At 50.3% G+C, this 19,122-nt stretch overlaps 1 protein-coding gene and 1 long non-coding RNA gene across 4 annotated transcripts; one reads left to right on the top strand and one right to left on the bottom strand.

The window, feature by feature from the left end:
* The first annotated feature begins 239 nt into the window (after positions 1-239).
* On the top strand, positions 240-11,918 carry LOC134170467 (endothelin receptor type B-like). Of its 3 annotated transcripts, none has more exons than XM_062631838.1 (8): positions 240-605; positions 3,695-4,222; positions 5,933-6,045; positions 6,524-6,728; positions 7,375-7,524; positions 8,445-8,578; positions 9,240-9,348; positions 10,136-11,918. In XM_062631838.1, exons 2-8 carry the CDS (start codon positions 3,710-3,712, stop codon positions 10,283-10,285), a joined length of 1,374 nt encoding a protein of 457 aa, XP_062487822.1. In that variant the 5' UTR covers positions 240-605; positions 3,695-3,709; the 3' UTR covers positions 10,286-11,918. The 3 variants fall into 3 exon arrangements, with proteins under 3 accessions (XP_062487822.1, XP_062487821.1, XP_062487820.1); XM_062631837.1 differs by having other exon boundaries at positions 241-529; XM_062631836.1 differs by having other exon boundaries at positions 241-623.
* Positions 11,919-13,245: 1,327 nt separating this feature from the next.
* On the bottom strand, positions 13,246-17,136 carry LOC134170466 (uncharacterized). Its single transcript, XR_009967273.1, has 3 exons — positions 16,017-17,136; positions 15,154-15,229; positions 13,246-14,823 (listed from the first exon to the last, which is right to left on the bottom strand). It is a non-coding gene; the product is annotated as an uncharacterized LOC134170466 (long non-coding RNA).
* Between the last annotated feature and the right edge of the window lie 1,986 nt (positions 17,137-19,122).

The following is a 19,122-nucleotide window of genomic DNA, read 5'->3' as shown; positions in this document are numbered from 1 at the left end:
CTTCCTTGCTCCCCAGCATTCCCTCACAAGCTCCAGATGGAGCAGCTGCCTCCATAAGCCCTGGGCAGAGAAGGCTTTGATGTCTCTGTTCTCCAAAGGTGGTCGGGGATGCAGGTTCCTTCCCCAAAGCTCAGCCTCGGGGCTGCTCTGCGACGGCAGCTTCCCCGCTGCCTCCCTCCCCCTCGAGCTTCACTTGTTGACTGTTTTCGCCTCCTTCCCAGGGCAGCGCTGCGCTGCGGTTCTCCTGCTTCACCCTCCTCCATCCCTGTCCCGCGCTTCGCCCATTGGTCACAGGGGCTGGGCTCGGGGGGAGCCCTGTGATTTTGTATATAACCAACGCCTCTGTTCAGAGACCTCAGCACGTCAGGAGAGGGAAGAAACATTCCCCTGAGCACGAGCCCATATGCAACAGCACGCCGCAGGATCTACAACGCTGCAGTTCTCCCCGGGCCTGCAGGACATGCCCAGCAGCCTGTGAAGTGGGAAGGAGCTGTGAGAGGGACAGAAGCTGATCCCAGAAGCACCTGAAGTTTGTGGTCACGAGGAAGGTGACTGAACTGCATTGAGAAGCTTTGCTGTTCTGTGTGTGCTGATTTGCAAACAAGGTGATTTCTCGTGTCAGGGTGAGTTTTTGCATGTTCCTCAGATACCCCCCACGCCCCCAGCTCCCAAACTTGGACCATGGCGCCTGAGCAGGGACAGGGAGAGGATGGACAAGAAAAAATCCAGCACACCTTGGCAGGGGGGAAGGTCCTTCTGCTTACAGACCAAACTGGGGTCAGGTCAGGGAAGCATCTGGGGATGTGGTGTTGTCATCTGCCTTTATCCCTCTTTTCCCCCACCCATGGCATTTTTGCTGCAATAAATGCTTTTTCTTGCAGGAAAGGTCTGGTTTGGGTTTGGTGAGGTTAGTCTGGCAGAACAGCACAAGCAGAGCTGTTCTTGATGGCAGCCTGCCCTGTGTGTTGTGGTGGAGAGGGTGGCTTGAGATGAGGACGCTGCCTGGGATGTGGTGGGCTCCCAGGCAAGAGGAAACCTAAGCCCCCCAGCCTGCACCTGGCACCTTTAAGGCAGAAGCTGTGCAGGGCTATGGCAATGTTTGTCAGTCTCATCTCCTCTCTGGGAGTCATTCTGCAATGTCCATATCCTGACTCCAGTGGTTTCAGCCACAGTTTGAACTCAGCACAACATAAAGGGCATTTCCACTTCTCGTGTCTAAGCTGCTTGCTAACAGAAGAACCCCAGCCAGGCAAGTGGGATGGGGATGGCCTCTTCAGGCACCGAGTTGCTTCCCCAGACAATCAGCAATATGAGCAAAGTCCAGAGGATTTGGGGTCAAGTGATGCTGACACTGCCTTCACATCTAGGCAATGAACTGTCTTGTTGATGCTCTGTCGCGCCTCATTTCCCCCCAACTTGAGGAAGGGTTATGCTCCTAAGCACTCCGAGATGCGAGAGCGTGGAGGGCAAGACGTAAATGGGCTCCTGAGCAGGAGAAAACAATGGTTCTCTTTTACTGAATTGCTGGATTTTAAGTCAAGATTGGGGCGGGGGGGGGGGAGTGCTGCGCTGTGAAGGGGACGGGCAGGGTCCAGTGAGCCGTGTCCTGTGACACTCACATGAGCTTTTCTGCCAAATACCCAGGGGCTGAACAGCCACACCAGGCTCTGTAGTCCTGTGTCAGGGGAGCAGACAACAGCAGCCACTGCTGCAGAGGGCAGAGGACATGACTTGCCAGGGATGCTGTGGTAGCACTCTGATGGCTGCTGACTCAAGGAGCTTTCTCCAACCCCCCCGACCGCCCTGAGTGGCAGACACTTGTCTGTGCCATCCAAAGGTGTTCGCTGTGAGCTGCCCAGACCCTCAAGGATCCCAGGCAGGACTTCTGAGCTGTATGCCCTCTCTGATAAGCTGCAGTCCTGTGGGCATGGTGGGGAGGAGAGGAGAGCTTCGGTCAGGGCATCCACCCATGAGACAACTGCCCTTGGTGTAGCCTGGGGCAGGACAGAGAGCTGAGGACTAAAGTCCCTGCACTAAGGCAGAGCAGGAATTTGCACCCAGGTCTCCAATGACTTGGATTTGTGCTCCATCAGGTTATTTATTTCTCTCCCTTTCTTCTCCCAGCATGCAGCTATCTGCATGCCCAGGCATTTTTAAAAAGCCCATCCTGAGGCCACAACACACAATGAATGCACAGCTGTATCTAGAGAAGCTGTGGGTTTACCTGATGGGACTGGTGGCTCATTTGGTCAAGCCTTCCCAAGGTGGGAACAGCATCCTCCCACCATACCAACATTGCTGGTCCTGGGGTCTCCCTGGTACTGGGTGGGGGAACTGTGCTACAGCTCAGGAGTGCCTTGGCTGAATGGTTCTGGGGAGCAGATCCCTGGGCTGATTGGGCTCAGATCCCAACTCTGCTGGGTGGAGTCAGAGGGAAGATGGAAGTCCCATCTCTAATCCTGTGCGGGTATCCCAATTCCTGCCTAACTGGCTTCTCCACAGTAGAGCGCATCCCAAGGAAGCCCCAGAAAGCTCCTGTTTCTAGCACAGCAATCTTTCCTCCCTTCAAAGCTGTAAAGTTTCATAGTTTGAGAAACAGTTCTTCACCCACTGCAACCAGGGCACCCAAGATCTCTCCCTGTCTGGGACACACACTGGCAGGGTGCTGACATCTTCCACTCCCTCCTTGGGCTCACTTCCCACAGGTGATCATATCTGGATCATCCAGAAGCCCCTTCCACAAATTCCCTTATGCCAGGACAGTGCTACAGCCTCCCCAGCTTCCTCCTGTGGTTGTGGAGCAGAAGTTTAGCTAGTCCTGCCAGAAGGTACTGGCTGAGATTTACAAAGCAGAACCCACTCTGGTGATAATTATTAGCAGTGCTCCAGCCTTGGTGAGCTTGGGAGACTACTGTGCTCAGCAGTCAAAGCTGCGCACAGCACAGGGAGATTTATATCCCTGAGTATTGAGTTGAATGGACACAGTGGATTTGGAAAGGAAGTGGTTCAACTAACAGTGATGAGGATAGGGAAGGAGGGGCTCTACTGCTCACACATAAACTGGAGTAAGATATCAGGTATCAACAAAGCGTTTCTGGAAAAACCCTTGTAGTGTTTTCCCATCACAGTTCCCAGCAAGGCTGTGCTGGGTCTTTCCACTTTGCACTGGAAAGTGGCCTGTGGTAGCTCATGGGCTCTGCTGAAGAGAGGGATTTTAGTGTGGCTCCAGACTTCCCATGGCATGAACTGGAAGAAAAGATTCTGCTGGGTCTGTGCACCCTGGGATGGGGTTTGTGGAATTGCCCAGATGTGCCGGTATCGACAGGTCAGGTGCCCCAGAACTGCTCCTTCAATCAGAACTGAATGAGAAGTGTGGGGTGGGCATAAAATAGAAGCCAAATTTGCCATGTGAGCAGCAATACCAAGATCAGGAGCTGATTTCGGAAAAGGCAGGTGCCCTCATTTGCTGAGGTACTGGGTAAGAGGCATAAAAGACTGTTTTCCTTGTAGTTTGTTTTACTGAGCAGGCATGTTTAGTTTTAGGAGCAAAGACTCCCACATGCAGGGGTCTGGCTTTGCCCGATGGGATCTAATATGGAGTTATTTCTTCTCATTGTGATGATGGACTTTCTCATCTCGTTCCTCCTTCCCTTGCTCATCCTGTTCTCTCCGTTGTCCCTCTCTCCATCTGCAGATCCAGTTGAGACCCATGCAAAGGCATCCCACGAGCATTATGAGGACTCCTGCAGCCAGCTTTGATGTTCAGTCCTCAATGGCAAAAATCCCAGCTCCCACCACTCTGGCCATTTTCCTGGCTTGCCTCTTCTCTGGGGCACACAGTCAGACCCCAAGGGCTTTCCAGGAGAGCACCATCCCCTTTGAGGTGCTTAGCCAGGAGCAGGTTTACAGCCTGGTCCAGCCAAGCCTGCTCCAGGATAACAGGCAGTCGAACCACACAGAGAGCGTCTCTGGGAGCACCAGCTCTGAGCCACCCCTGCTGCCTGTGTGTGTGAAGCCCGCAGATATCAGACACATCTTCAAATACATCAACACCATAGTGTCCTGCACCATCTTCATAGTGGGGATCATCGGCAACTCCACACTCCTGAGGATCATTTACAAGAACAAGTGCATGAGGAATGGGCCAAATGTCCTCATTGCCAGCTTGGCACTTGGAGACCTGCTCTACATCCTCATTGCTCTACCCATCAATGTGTATAAGGTAGGTTCCATGTGGCATGAGTGCTGCAGCAGCCTGGCAATTGCAGCAGAGGCATCTGGCAGAGGTTGCCCATAGAAGCTGTGGCTGCCCCATCCCTGGCAGTGTTCAAGGCCAGGTTGGACACAGGGGCTTGGAGCAAGCTGCTCTAGTGGAAGGGGTCCCTGCCCGTGGCAGGGCTTGGAACTGGATGAACTTTAAGGTTCCCTCCATTACAAACCAGTCTGTGATTCTATGATCTGCTCCCACCTGCCTCTGTGCCCTGGGGACGGAGGCATCAAAATAAGCCTGCTCCTTATTGCATTACATTTTGGCAAGGGAGGCAGGGAGGGTGTTTCTGCTCTCCAAAGGGTGAGAAAAACATAGACAAAAATCTCGGAGTACATTCCTGGGAAAGCAGAGGTGTTCCCAGCTACAGCTGTGTTATGCAGACACACACAAGCATACAACCTTCCAGATCTTTTAAGTCTCATCTAAAATTACAAGAATCACTTGCAGTCTTCTGACATTACAACACAATGTTAATTTCAACTAAGCAAAAATTCTTGTTCTTGTTCACTGGGCACACTTCTCAACGTGCAGCCTCAAGCAAATATAGTTTTTATTTTAGATAAATGTGGAGACTCTTCCTGAAACAAGGAAGAGAGCTGTATTATAAACCAGGGGCTTCTTGCAGGAGCACTGCCTCCTAAATTTGAGAGGAGGCACAAAATAGAAGCAGGGATACCTGAGCTCTGCAGTAGACCTGAATGAGACCTTGGTATGGAGCAGAAGTGTTACAATATCTGTGAGGCGCATACGAGCCATTACAGCTCTTTCTCACCCACTGCTTGAGTTTTTGGAGCCATAGATTTCTATGAAGGGTTGGAAGGAATGCTGTGAGATGGAGTTAGAGCTTCACATTGGCCTTGATAGTGGAAACAGAGTCCCAGAGGAGTTCTGAATCAAGCTGGCTGGATGCTGGGGGGAGAAGGCAGAGAAATTTGAAGTAGGAAGAAGTTGAGAACAACCAGATGTGGCTGTCGGAGGGTCTGAAATCACTGTGAGTAGATACCCTTCAAGTGAAAATGGACTGAAAACTATATAGGTTTTTTAGCTCGAAACAGACACGTTCTCCTGATTGATTTGTCTTGCTGCTGAGGCCAAACTAAAGAGCTTGGTTGAATGAGTAGGGATAACCTCGGGGTGGGTTCCAGGTGTCAGGTTGTGAACCCAGGTTCACTCTCACCCTTATGAGGGAGTGCCCTGGATTTCTTCTGCCTTCAGAGCATCTTGTCCCCACTGAAACCCACTGCTTGCCCCAGCTTAGCCTGGGGCCCCAGCATGTGTTCTATAAGGAATCTAAGTGTGGTAGAGGGCCAGAGTATGGTAAGGGTGGCTTTGAAAGCACCAAAAGAAGCTGTCCTTGCAACCCAAAGCCCATTGCAGCATTTAGGATTCAGATCCATTCAGAGTCTGGGGTCAGGTCCTGGTGTCTGGACCATCCTTCTAACTGTCAACACACCTCACAATGAGCCCCTGGGGAAACGAACAGTTCCCAGTTCAACACAAAACACTGGATAGCATGCTCTGTGTAATCCCAGTGAGGGAACCTCAGAGAGCTTTCAGCTGCTCTCTGTGGGCTTCTCACACCTTGTGGGTAATCACCTGCTTGGCCAGAAAGCCGGACATGATTTCCTGAAGCAGCTTGTTAATGCTGTGGTTCTTCCCCAGCTCTTGGCAAAGGACTGGCCCTTTGGCGTGCAGGTGTGCAAGCTGGTCCCCTTCATCCAGAAGGCTTCGGTGGGCATTACGGTCCTCAGCCTTTGTGCTCTCAGCATCGACAGGTGAGAAGCACTTCTACAGCTGCACTGCCCAGCCTGACCCATATTTGACTTACAGCAGGTACCCTCTCTGTAACTAAAGGGCAGAGTGGAGGGCAGCTTTGTCCCGGGACAAATTTAGAAGTGGGCACAAAGTGCTATCATGTAGAGTTGAAATCTAACAGGAACTGACTCTGGTGACAGTTTATATCCTGCTGGAAAAGGTTGAGGGGAGGGTCATGATCTGCTGGAACAACTGCTGGAGTGGGGGGAAGGGTGGCATCTCCCCAGTGGCAAGTAGATGTTGGCCAAGGATAGCTGCCATCAAGCCCTTTTATCTGATCTTTCCCATTTCACAGAAAGAGAAGGTTCAAGGGTGGAGAAGGAAGGCATAAGGGAAGGGCCTTTGGGAGCAACTCTGATCTGCACCTTCTCAGCCCCTTCCTGACAGTTGCTTTTCCCACTCTAATCTACTCATGCTGTGTTTCCCCACACTGGGCAGGTACCGAGCAGTGGCATCCTGGAGTCGGATCCAGGGGATAGGAATCCCCATGTGGAAGGCAGTGGAGGTGATGCTGATCTGGGCAGTGGCCATCGTGCTTGCAGTGCCTGAAGCTATAGCCTTCGACATGGTGGAGCTCAGCTACTGGGAACAACACCTGTGGGTGTGCATGCTTGCCTCTGAACAGAAATCCAGCTTCATGATGGTAAGTACTCTGTTGCACCCCAGCTGCAGTGCAAAGAGGAGGGAGACACAGGCAACAGAAGCACCTTCTCTCCTTGGTTCGATGCTTCTGCATATGGCTTCTTCTAGCCATCAGAGTGAGCACAGGGAGAGCAGTATCAGACAAAGGACTGTAGTGGCAAGGGGCAGACTTGCTTTGAATATGGGACCAGAAATCAGACCTTATCATCCTTATGCTATGTCATGTCTTCACCATCCACATAAGAAGGTCCTAACACATCTCAGGAAGCTTCAGAACCTGTTTCACTGTCCCAACAGGCCAAAAAGGGTCTCCACAACCAGTCTGCATGGGTAACCTTTATCACAGGGCCCCCTAAGGGCAAGCAAGGGAATGAAAACCCTTACATACAAGAGCTCCTTGCAACTGGTTCTTGCACAGGAGTGCTAAATGGGACTATCAGCCAGATGTAAACCAGCCTTCACTGCTTTATGTTAGAACATGTGCCTTGCAGGAAGATATGTGCACTTAGCACAGGAGCTGACACACTTCCACACATCAGAAGTGTCTGATTTGGGCCAGCATCACCATCAGGGCCTGCGTCATCTCATGCCCCACTTATCCGCTCACCCTTCCCCACTTTCCAGTTGCTTTTTCCCTTTGCCTGTAGTTCTACCGTGATGTGAAAGACTGGTGGCTTTTTGGCTTCTATTTCTGCCTCCCCTTGGTATGCACTGGCATCTTCTACACCCTCATGTCATGCGAGATGTTGAACAAGAGAAACGGCATGAGAACTGCTTTGAATGACCACATGAAACGGGTAAGAAAACCAAGAAGGCAGAAACTGGTATCTTCCAAACAGGAGGGAGAGCTATTGAAGGGAACATGTGCTGTGAAGGACATGTATGAGCACAGAGAAGCTGTGGCTGCCCCATCCCTGGCAGTGTCCAAGGCCAGGTTGGATGAGGCTTGGAGCAAGGGGCTCGAATGGAAGGTGTCCCTGCCCATGGCAGGGTCTTGGAACTGGAGGAGCTTTAAGGTCCCTTCTAATCCAAACCATTCTGTGATTCTATGGTTCTATGAGCTAACATAGCCTGAGGGAGGTCAACAGATACTGGCACACTGGATTAAGGGAGATAGGCATCCAGCCTATCCAGTGCCCAACTTCAAGGACATCCCAAACCTTATGACCATAGACCAGCTTGATTTCCAGCTTCTTATGGTCATTTATCCTTGGCTATGCTATGCCAGCCCAGATCACACCAAACTGGACTGAATGCTGAAGATGCCTTATCATAGACAAGGGGTACAGGGAAAGAGTTGTTTACTGTCCCCTCCTACCCTTTGCAGAGTGATCCCTTGAGGCAGACCAGCTGGTTGTCACAGTAAGATAGAGTGAAGAGTGAATGGATGATGGATATCCCCCTGGATTATGATATACTCCCCATGTTCTGGGAAGTGTCACCCCAGCAAAGTCACCAAGAGCAATGGTGTGAGTCTGGTCCATATTGTGCTGCTCATACCCTGCACACTGCTGCAGCCTGGATCTCAGAGTCTTCTTCATGATACAGGATTTGGAACCTGCAGATTGTTCTTTGGACTCAAAATGGGTACCCAGTATCATCAGACTACAGAAATTACTTGAAGGGCCCTTGCTCAGCATGGGGAGATGGTGCTTTGCTACATCTGTACTCTAATGCTCAGCCAGACCCCTTCTCCCTGACCACCTTCTCTTTACAGCGCCGGGAGGTGGCCAAGACAGTGTTCTGCCTTGTGGTGATCTTTGCACTCTGCTGGCTTCCACTCCACCTTAGCCGCATCCTCAAGAAGACCATCTATGACCAGATGGACCCCAACAGATGTGAACTGCTCAGGTAAGGACAGCAGCAAGAGGGCACTGGGCTGGTAGTCCTGATGGGCACTGGTGGAGGCTCTGTGGGCTCTCATGGGAGCCTGGTGGGGTTGCCTTCCAAACACTTTGTTTCAGTAGCTCCTATTCTAGATGGCATTGCTCTCCCAGGCAGAAGCAAAGGGCGTGGGGGTCCATTATAAGAGGAGAAATTAAAATTTGAAATGTTTCTATAAAGCTATGGGTTAAAGAGGGCTCCTGGGCAGAGAAACATTCCCTGAAGGGCTACAGGGGATGCAGCACATCTGAGGACTGTGCACGCTTTCTGACACATGGTAGGTGCCCATCTTCCCCTCTCCTCTGTACCCATCACACCAAAATCCAGTTCAGACTAGACATGGCTACTTGAGCCTGCTTGAGTTTGAGAATGTCAAAGTCACCAGGGGAAATCAGATCTCATGCTTTTGGTTTCCTTAGGAAATGCGCCTCGCAAGAAAAAGCGTGGGGCAGTTGCCCATTTGTGGGAGGGACTGTTTTGTGCTGAGCTCTGTGTTATCAGTCACCAGCCCTCCATAGAAGCAGGCCCCTGGGCCAGGCAATGTGCAGGAAGTTTGGAAACCCTGCCTCAGTTCTCTGCTCTGTGAGCTTCCAACATGCCTACCCTCCTGTCTTCCCTCTGGCCTCAGTTTCCTCCTTGTGATGGATTACTTTGGGATCAATATGGCCTCCCTCAACTCCTGCATCAACCCTGTGGCTCTCTACTTTGTCAGCCGGAAATTCAAGAACTGCTTCCAGGTAGGATTGATCCCTCCAGAGCTCCTGGCTACAGTGACTGTTCACAGACACTGGCATAAACTCCCATGGACTAGACACAGCACAGACAGAGGCACCCCCACTGCAGCGGACTTCTGTGCTCCTGAGATAAGTGGAAAGGAGCTGCCACCAGCCCACAGGGCTCTCCCATTTGCTCATGTTCTGATCATATTTCTCCCAGTTTTTGCCCTTGCTAGGTGCCTCTCCTTGAAGCTTCCAGTATGCCAGAGCTCGCTGCCCTCTGATGGGGATGCTTTTGCCAGTGCAGGACAAGCAAAAGAAAAAATCCCTCTCATTCTGAATCAGAAACATCCCCACAAACCATTAGACTAGAGACAAGGGGTGCTTTAAACGTTGATCCCAAGTTATTCAGAGATCATATTCAGGAGTAGTGGAGCCCTGAGAAAGGAAGGGGATGAGATGAGAAGGGATAGAAACAGATGGGAAGGGAATCACTTCCTAGATGCTGTGTCAAAAAGAGCTGAGCCCAGCTAAGCATTATCTGTATTTTCTGTCCCCCAAGGATAAGAAAACACAATTGCAAAAAGTACCCAAGATTTTGGTGTCTTTGTTTCCAATCCTCACCAGCCCTATCATGGAAAACCTGCTCCCAGCAGATCTGCAGGATGGCAAAGTTCAGAAGTGCAGGCTGCGATCCCCAGCCTGGCACTGTGCAGGTTGATTTGCCAACATCGGTAAGGGAATATTTCCTCCTGTTTTACCCTGTAGCCCACACCTGAAATCTCTCCCCACTTTTGTTTCCTCGCAGTCCTGCCTGTGCTGCTGGTGCCAGAGATCCACTCTGAGCATTACACCGACAGATGACAAGGGCTCTGTTGGGAAGTGGAAAGCCAACGGGCAGGAGCTTGGGGTGGACCGGAGCAGCTCCCGCTTGAGTAACAAGTACAGCTCTTCCTAAAGCCATGCCTCTGGCAGGGCCAAGAGGAGAAGGCTCTGTGCCAGAATGGCAGGACTCCTCCATTACTCTTGCATGGCTATTTCCTGGCTGGGCCTGAACAATTTTTGTCTTCATGTGATAACCCACCTGGAAGGAGCTGCAGCATTTCACTAGACCCCTGGGACTAGCTCTGAACACAGGCTCTGTACCATTCCGATCCATCCCCTGGTCTGAGCCACTTCTGGAGGAGAGGGAAGAGGATGCAGATCCTCACATGATTTTTCATTTCCTTGCAGGAAAAGCAAATGACTTATGGCCATTTGTCTTGGTTGGAAATGTGGGGTCAGGAGATGTGTTAGAAAAGGAAAAGAAGGTTGAGATGTGGTCACATTGAGATGAGTGTGGGATGAGGAGGAGGGGGAGAGGACCATGAGTGACAATTTCCAGCTGAAAAAGCCAAAGAAAAGGTTTGGTAACATTCCTTATCATCTCCCTCTGTGATTGGGACAGTTTGTCCCTGCACAGAGCCAGGATAAGATCCTGGCCACGTGTATGTCTGGTAGACGCACTGACTGTGTGGAATCTCCTCCCGTTCATGGTAGGGAGAGATGGGCAGTAACTTTGCTTCATTGTTTGTCAACTGCTTCAGTGACAAACCTGACTCAAGGAGCCCTGTAAGTCCTCCCCAATTCAATTCTTCCCCAGGCTCCCCGCCCAAGGATGGTGCTCACCCCACCTGTGTATGGCACAAGAAAGGGACTGTATGGAACCACATGGCTTAGAGGAGCAGATACCCTTGGTGGAAGCTAGTGGCTGTCAGCTCCATCTTCTCCCTCCCGAGGGCAGGTGAGCTCCTGCTAGCTGGGCACAGTTGCTGGCCAGAGGGGCTGTCCTTCAGGGAACAGTGTGTAAGCCTGGGAAAGAGAAGGCTTAAATGTGAATGAGGCTTGCAGCCATGGAACCAGGCCTCACCTTTTCTGCCCTCTGCTGAACCTGGCAGCAGCTAATTCTCTGCCTGCCGCAGGATGCAAGGGAGAGGATCCAGGAGCTGGGCCCTTCCAGAAAAGCATCCAGCCTTCAGTTGCTGCTGTCTTCGGCAGCTGGAAACTCCACTGACTCCTTCAGCCACTGGCTCTGGGGAGGGGGACTGCCTGAAAGAGCACAGCTCTGAAGGGAAAGAAGGGGCATTTTGCTGCTGCCAACGAGGCCAAGCTCCAAAGGGCAGCAGAGCTTGACCCTGATGTCTCTTGGCCACAGCACCATGACACCAGGTTCATCCATCTGTAAGGGTGACACTGCTGCTCATCCTCATAGTCAAACTGCGGTGGAAAAGCCAACAGAGGAGGTCCAATCTCGGCTAAAAGAGCTGGTAGAGCTAACCAAAATATGGCAAAGAGTGTTCACAGATTTATTATTTAATTTCCAAGTGCTTTCCCAGTGTGTTTTTCTAAAAAATCATGCTTGCATATCTCGCCAAAACTTTAAAACCTGTATGAGAAAGTTCTACTTACCAAGTTTTTATTACTGTTGTTTTTCCCTTCTCTCTTTTACCTCTCTGTTTCTTCTCCTCATTCCCCTTTTCATGTTGCCTAGGGAAAAAACAAAGAGAGGACAAAGGGGGAGCAGACTTGCAAATAAAGCAAAACATTTTCCAACTGTTGGTTTTTTTTAGCTTTGCTTTCACTGAAATGCAAAGGTTTTACAAACAAATGACATTTCTGAAAGACTAATGTGTTTCAAGGAAAGCAGAATGGCTGACGAGTAGCTAGACCAGTACCTTTCCATAACCCAACCCACCCAAAGGAGCAGATGCGGCTGTGTCCATGCCACAGTGCTGCTGCTATGCTCTGCCCCAGAGCTGGCTGCGTTGTGTTGGAGGACAAACAAAGTTAATGAAGAAAAATGAAGACTGAAAACTCCTGGTGTAGACAATTTAGTAAAAGGATTTTTTTTAAATGATTTTGCTTATAATCTTGCAGGCAATTCCCCTCCTAGCCAGTTTGGACAGTGCTGTGAGAAAACTGCTCTAGTGGAAGGTGTCCCTGCCCATGGCAGGGGGTAAGAATTAGATGAGCCTCCCAAGCCAAACCAGTCTGGGATCTATGAATATATGATTTGCAATTCTTGGTCACTCTCCCATTCTCATAGGTGAGCTGTGCCGAGAGCAGGTCCAATCACAGCAACTCCTGGGTGTGTCTGGTGTGCCTGGCTGTGCCCAGGGTTGGAACTGGATGAGTTTTAAGGTCCCTTCTAAACCTGGTCTCTTCATCTGAAAGGGACAGAGCCTTTACCACTTCTTTGGGCAACTGGATGCAGTGCCTCTACCTTTCAAAGCAGAATCTCCTACTGCTATACACCACCACTGGTTCTTGGCTGCACTAGCAGATTTCCTCTTCATTGGTGCAGGAGCGGATTGTTCCTCTGTTAGTCCCCTGCAGAGCTGTGAAGTGGCTCTGGGTGGGGACATTGGGCTCTGGAGGAAACTGACAAAAAAACTTTTCTTCTAAAAGCTCAGGGTAGACACAGCAGTGAAGCAGCTGTTTATTAATGTCATTGCAAAAATGGGTATCCTGGCAAGTAGGCACACACAGCAAAAGCAGAACAATGAATTATATTTCCTGTGCTGTCCACAAATTCCCTCCCTTGTTTCCCCACTGGTTGGGTACTCCAAGGTTTACAGACTATCCGACGCATATAATCTACATGCCAACTGTCCCACCTCTGGTTACATCTCCCCTTATTCGATTTTGTATGCCCGTTCCTCTCATTTATTTATCTCTTTTTATGGTTCGATTTCATAACTCTCTGGCAGACATGTGGTACCCCGACTTATGTTTAACCAACCCGCACCTGCTTAGTCATGGGTCGTACAAAGATAGTATTCTTTCTAACCACAGAGTGTGTCTCTCATCCAGAGATGATATTGTCTTTAACCACAGAGTGTGTCTTTCTAAGTTACAAAACTTAGAAAAACAAAACCCTCTGTTTTGTTCCCTGAGTAACAGCCGCAGCCCCAGTATTGAAAAATCTTAATATTGGAAAGCCTAAATCTTGCAAAGCCCCATCCCCAGTTATGCGAAAACAACATTGTTTCTCTTACACTCCCTATTATTCCTCTGTATGTTAATAAAATGTGGTGGTGTTTGAAAGGAGACTTTCTTTCTCCTGGGTGTTTCCCATTAAGTAGCAATCTCCCCTCAGACAGGTTAAAGCCATTCCCCCTTGTCCTGTCCGTACATTGCCTTGTAAAAAGCCCCTCTCCAGGTTTCTCAGCCTGTCCCCAGAACCCTCCCAGCATCTCCGTGGCCTCCTCTGGACTCACTCCAGCAGCTCCACGTCCCTCTTGTGGTGTTGCTCCAGAGCTGGATCAGGACTGCAGAGGGGTCTCCCCAGAGCACAGCAGAGGGGGAGAATCCCCTCCCTCAACTGCTGCTCACACTCTGGGGATGCAGCCCAGCACAGAGGGGTTCTGGGCTGCAAGCGAATAACGCTCTGTTTAAAAAGGAAAGCCGGTTTTATCTGTTGAAGTCAACTGCAGTGGTGCCTGCAACAGAAAGATTGAAACTGGGAGAGGGTGCTGCCTCTCTAAAAGCTGGACTTTGCACAGTGCTGAGCTCCTCTGCTCCCTGTGGACGTGGGGCAGACTAGCTCTGTGCACAAGGCTACCTGAAAACTGTGTGATCTCAAAATCCTGGGCAGACAAAAGCAACGACGCTTGGAAAGAGACAGAAATAAGACAGAAGAGTGGAAGAACTGCCTTCTATCATATTTCATACCCTGCTGAGCTGAACACAGTGTCACCTCTGCAACATCAGCCTCCATAATCTTTATTATTAGAGAAAATACAGGTTTGCATCAAAGCAGTCATAAAACACTGTCGTGGTTTAAACTCAGTCAGCCATGCAGTCTCTCTCTCACTCCCCCTCTTTCCCCCCCCCTCCCAGGAGGGATGGGGAGGAGAATGGAAAGAATGTAACTCCCACGGGTTGAAAGAAGAACAGTCCAGTAACTAAGGTATAACACAAACCCACTACTGCTACCACCAATAATAATAATGATAAGGGAAATAAACAAGGGAAGAGAACACAACCACTCACTACCTGCTGACTGATACTCAGCCTGACTGAGCAGTGATCCAACCCTTCTGGGTAACTCCCCCAGTTTATATAGTGGGCATGACATGTTGTAGTATGGAATACCTCTTTGGCTAGTTTGGGTCAAGTGTCCTGTCTCTGCTTCCTCCCGGCTTCCCCTCCTCCCTGGCAGAGCATGAGACTCAGAAAGTCCTTGGTCAGAGTAGACACTACTGAGCAGCAACTAAAAACACTGGTGTTATCAGCATTGTTTCCAGGCTGAAAGTTAAAAACCATAGCACTGCACCAGCTACTAAGAAGGATTAAAAATGACTGCTACTGCTGAACTCAGGACAAACACACAACCAGAAATACTTGGCACAGGGAATTCAACACACAGATGTTACACACATCCATGGAGACTGCCATCCCTAAATGCTACTGTATCTCTTCCTCCCTCTGGGCCCTGTACTCCTTCATGCTCCTCTGCAAGCAAGAGCAAAGAACAAATGTTAACAGCATATACCCGAGTGGCTCATACATCCCATGCCACCACCCTGCTCTGTGCTGTGACTTCTCTGTCCAGCGCAGAGGACCCTGCGCAGCTCCGACAGAGCTCCAGGTACCTTCAGAAGTGACTGAGCTTTACATTCACTCCAAGGAACAGGAAGCCAGGCCATGCTGCAGGTCATGCAGAGAAGGTCTGAGATAACTGTAGGTTCTTTACACCTACAACACAACTGTCAACCCTTTCCTCTCTCCTCTGAGACCAAGAGAGAGAGAAAAGCCCCCTGAACTCTTCAGGAATAGTCTCACCTCAAAGGTGTTGAGCACATGTTAGCAAATGTGTCGTTCAGCCCTTTCTGGAATGGCTCAACAGCAGGAAGGGCCCCTTTGGGAAAGAAGACGGGTCAGTGGTTTCCAAAGGGGTTGGTGGCCCTCTCCCACTGCTTTGGGCAGTGTGGTTGTTCCCCTGTGATGGGAACAGGCACATGCCACACATGGCCCAGGCTGTGGTCCAGGAAGGGCAGAGCCGAATCCTGCAGGTAGCCCCACAGGGAAGGGGTTCCCTTGACAAGAAGAGCCTCAGCACTACTCATTTTTAGGAAATTAAAGTGTCAGCAAGCACAAACTAGATACTCAGGGGAACAGCCCCATAAGGAAGGAATGAACACTGTCCTCCTGCGGCAGCAGACAAAGCTGTGGAGCCTAGATGGAGGGCAGTGGGCTGAGCTGGAGTGAGTGAGTGATGGCCTGAGGCTCAGAGTTGTCAGCGCTGCCTATTAACAGGGAACACAGACCCCTTTGGAAGGCAAGTCAAAAGATAGCACAGACTGATGTGGCTTTTCAAGAGAGTTTTGGTTCACAGTCTGATGACCAAAGCTGCCAGACAAGCAAGGAGAAGCAGAAGCAAATTATCTCATTGCAGCTATGTATGCCAGCACACTTTGCGTTGGCTTTCCAAAACTTCTGCTGATTTAGGGGCAGATGAAGCACCCATCACCTCTGACAGGACATAGCAGATCGACCTTACCCCAGCACTACAGTACCGTGCCTGCACAGAAGAGGGAGAAGAGGGGTTTTCTTTATTGAAATGACTCATGGTGGAAACCTGACATGAGCAGAGGGCTTTCCACAAAAGAAGGGCCCTGAACATTAAAACAATGCACATCCCATACCTCTGGTCTGGATCCTGAAGTTGATCTTGCTTTCAGAGGGGTGCGTGATGCAGTAGCCACAGAACTCCACATCAGGGCTGCAGGAAGGGTGAGAGGAGAAGAGAGCAGTGAAACCCAGGCCAATCCACAGCAAATCTCAGGGAAGTCAGAGGCTTGGGCCACCTCAGACCTGCAGGGGCTCAGGATGTTTCTAACATGACTGAGGGTCTTACGGGAGGGATATGCTGAAAGGACACCACCCGTGTAACCTTATTCACACCCTTCCATCTATCTCTGAGATGCAGCTGGAGCTTTGCAGGGGAAAGACCTGGCTGGCATCCTGCTCAAGCAGAGGATCCTGGGTGCTTGGAAACCTCCCTCCACACAGACCTGTTGCAGTTCTGCTGGGCAGAGGAGGCAGATGGCTCCAGGGCACCACAAGATGTTTGCAGACTGCATGACATCTGCCTTCACAAGCCGAGGTGGTTGGTAGAACATTTGTGCACACAGCAGAAAGCACAGCCCCTCACAAGAAGGCTGCTCTTTTTCTTGTCATGGTGATCTATCAGAGGAATTCACATGACATTTGCAATGCAGCTGTCATTTGAGATGATGCATTGAACTTCCTGCTGGAACTCTTCTAAGCCTTACCAGTGAGTCTCCACAAACCCCCAATGCCTCCCAGCTCGATAAAATCAGAGTGAAGCCATTTGTATATTTTAATGGGGGCAGCAGGATTATTAATTTCCAGCATCAATACCTGCATCTTGATGGAAGCATTAAAGATGATCAATTTGCTTAATATTGGCTGTTCCTACTCTCTTTTCTGACAGCACTTGCCCCAGAGGTGACATAGGTACTGCCTGACCACCTGTACTTACAGAGTTGCACATCATTTTACCCAGAGCCACGTAAGACATTCGGAAGTCTGTCACATGTCTGCCACTCAATTTCCTCTGTAACTAACCATAAGCGCAATGAGGGTTGGATGTTTCTTAAGGGATGGGGAGCTGGAAGCATGAACTGTAAGCCAGCCAATAGGGCAGAGAACTCACTGGCCAGCCCTGTCCCACAGCATCCAAGCAAGTGAGTAAGGTGGGTGCAAAGGTGGTAGCCAGGGCCAGCCAAGGGTCCAGGTCACCAGGCAGGTTTGTGGGGGTGAAATAGGTCTAAGGCCAGGCCAGGAAGACAATCTGCAGCTGGATGGCTTTCACCTCCGCAAACTGACTCGATTCACCCTCTCCTTCAGCAGTTTATGCAACTTGTCGTCCAGGACTCCATACAGCTGCCTTCCATCTCCGATGCTTTCCCACAATATGACAGGACCCATCAGTAAACAAGGCATACTGCTTTTCACTTTCTGACAGTTTATTATACGGTGGGACCTCTTCAGCACGCATCACCTCCTCCTCTGGTGACATTCCAAAAACTTTGCCCTCTGGCCAGTCCATGATGACTTCTAGAATGCCTGGACGACTGGGATTTCCTATTCGAGTTCGTTGTGTAATGAGTGCAGCCCATTTACTCCATGTAGCATCGGTTGCATGATGTGTAGAGGAGACCCTGCCTTTGAACATCCAGCCCAGCACGGGCAACCGGGCTGCCAGGAGGAGCTGTGCTTCAGTGCCAATCACTGCCAAAGCAGCTCGAATCCCTTCATAGGCTGCCAGTATCTCTTTCTCAGTTGGGGTATAGCTGGCCTCAGATCCTTTGTATTCCTGACTCCACAAGCCAAGGGGTTGACCTCGAGTCCCCCCTGGAGCTTTCTGCCAGAGGCTCCAGGTAGGACCGTTCTCCCCAGCTGGGTGTACAGTACATTTTTTACATCTGGCCCGGTCTGAACAGGTCCAAGGGCTACTGCATGAACTATCTCGCATTTGATTTGCTCAAAGGCTTGCTGTTGCTCAGGGCCCATTTAAAATCATTCTTCTTCTGGGTCACATGATAGAGAGGGCTTACAATCGAACTGTAATTTGGGGTGTGCATTCTCCAGAACCCCACAGCACCCAGGAAAGGTTGTGTTTCTTTCTTATTAGTTGGTGGAGACATTGCTGTTATCTTGTTGATCACATCTGTGGGGATCTGTCTATGTCCATCTTGCCATTTTATTCCCCAGAATTGAATCTCCTGTGCAGGTCCCTTGACCTTTCTCCGTTTTATGGCAAAACCAGCTCTCAGCAGGATTTGGATTAGTTTCCTCCCTTTCTCAAAGACTTCTTCTGCTGTATCACCCCACACGCTAATGTCATCAATGTATTGCAGGTGTTCTGGAGCTTGCCCCTGTTCCAGTGCAGTCTGGATCAGTCCATGGCAGATGGTAGGGCTGCGTTTCCACCCCTGGGGCAGTCGGTTCCAAGTGTACTGGACACCCCTCCAGGTAAAACCAAATTGTGGCCTGCACTCCTGCCAAAGGAATGGAGAAAAATGCATTGGCAATATCAATCGTGGCATACCACGTGGCTGCCTTTGACTCTAGTTCACACTGAAGTTCTAGCATGTCCGGTATGGCAGCACTCAATGGTGGTGTGACTTCATTCAGGCCACGATAGTCTACTGTTAGTCTCCTCTCTCCATTAGACTTTTGCACTGGCCATATGGGGCTATTGAAGGGTGAGCAGGTCCTGCTGATCACCCCCTGACTCTCCAGTCTGCAGATCAGCTGATGGATGGGAATCAGGGAGTCTCGGTTGGTGCGATATTGCCGCCGGTGCACTGCTGTGGTCGCAATTGGCACTTGTTCTTTGACCTTCAGCAACCCCACAACAGAAGGATCCTCTGAGAGACCAGGCAAGGTGGACAGCTGCTCAATTTCCTCAGTCTCCAGAGCAGCAATACCAAAAGCCCATCAGTACCCTTTTGGGTCTTTGAAGTACCCTCTCCTGAGGTAGTCTATGCTGAGGATGCATGGAGCCTCTGGACCAGCCACAATGGGGTGCTTTTGACATTTCCTCCCAGTCAGGCTGTCAGCCTCCAGTACAGTCAACTCTTGGGATTGATGCACAGATAGACTCCACAACTCGTTAAAATTGTAAAGTAGGTATGCTTTTAATTCAGCGCTGAGGCATATGGGGGATAACTCCTCCAAAAGCACGTGGACCTCAGTGTTGTTTCCCCTTTACATTTATCC

The sequence above is a fragment of the Pezoporus occidentalis genome, unplaced genomic scaffold (genome assembly GCF_034315485.1).
Source record: "Pezoporus occidentalis ecotype Australia unplaced genomic scaffold, CSIRO_AGI_Poc_V1 ctg377, whole genome shotgun sequence".
NCBI classification, from domain to species: domain Eukaryota; kingdom Metazoa; phylum Chordata; class Aves; order Psittaciformes; family Psittacidae; genus Pezoporus; species Pezoporus occidentalis.
The sequence above is the reverse complement of the archived record's forward strand: the minus strand, read 5'-3'. Positions and strand labels throughout refer to the sequence as shown.

Bases quoted from the DNA above. Each gene is read 5' to 3' on its own strand.
- LOC134170467 (XM_062631838.1), top strand. From the start codon at position 3,710: ATGCAAAGGCATCCCACGAGCATTATGAGGACTCCTGCAGCCAGCTTT. The intron at 4,223-5,932 runs GTAGGTTCCATG...GTTCTTCCCCAG, and splicing joins TACCCATCAATGTGTATAAG to CTCTTGGCAAAGGACTGGCC. The intron at 6,729-7,374 runs GTAAGTACTCTG...CTTTGCCTGTAG, and splicing joins AGAAATCCAGCTTCATGATG to TTCTACCGTGATGTGAAAGA.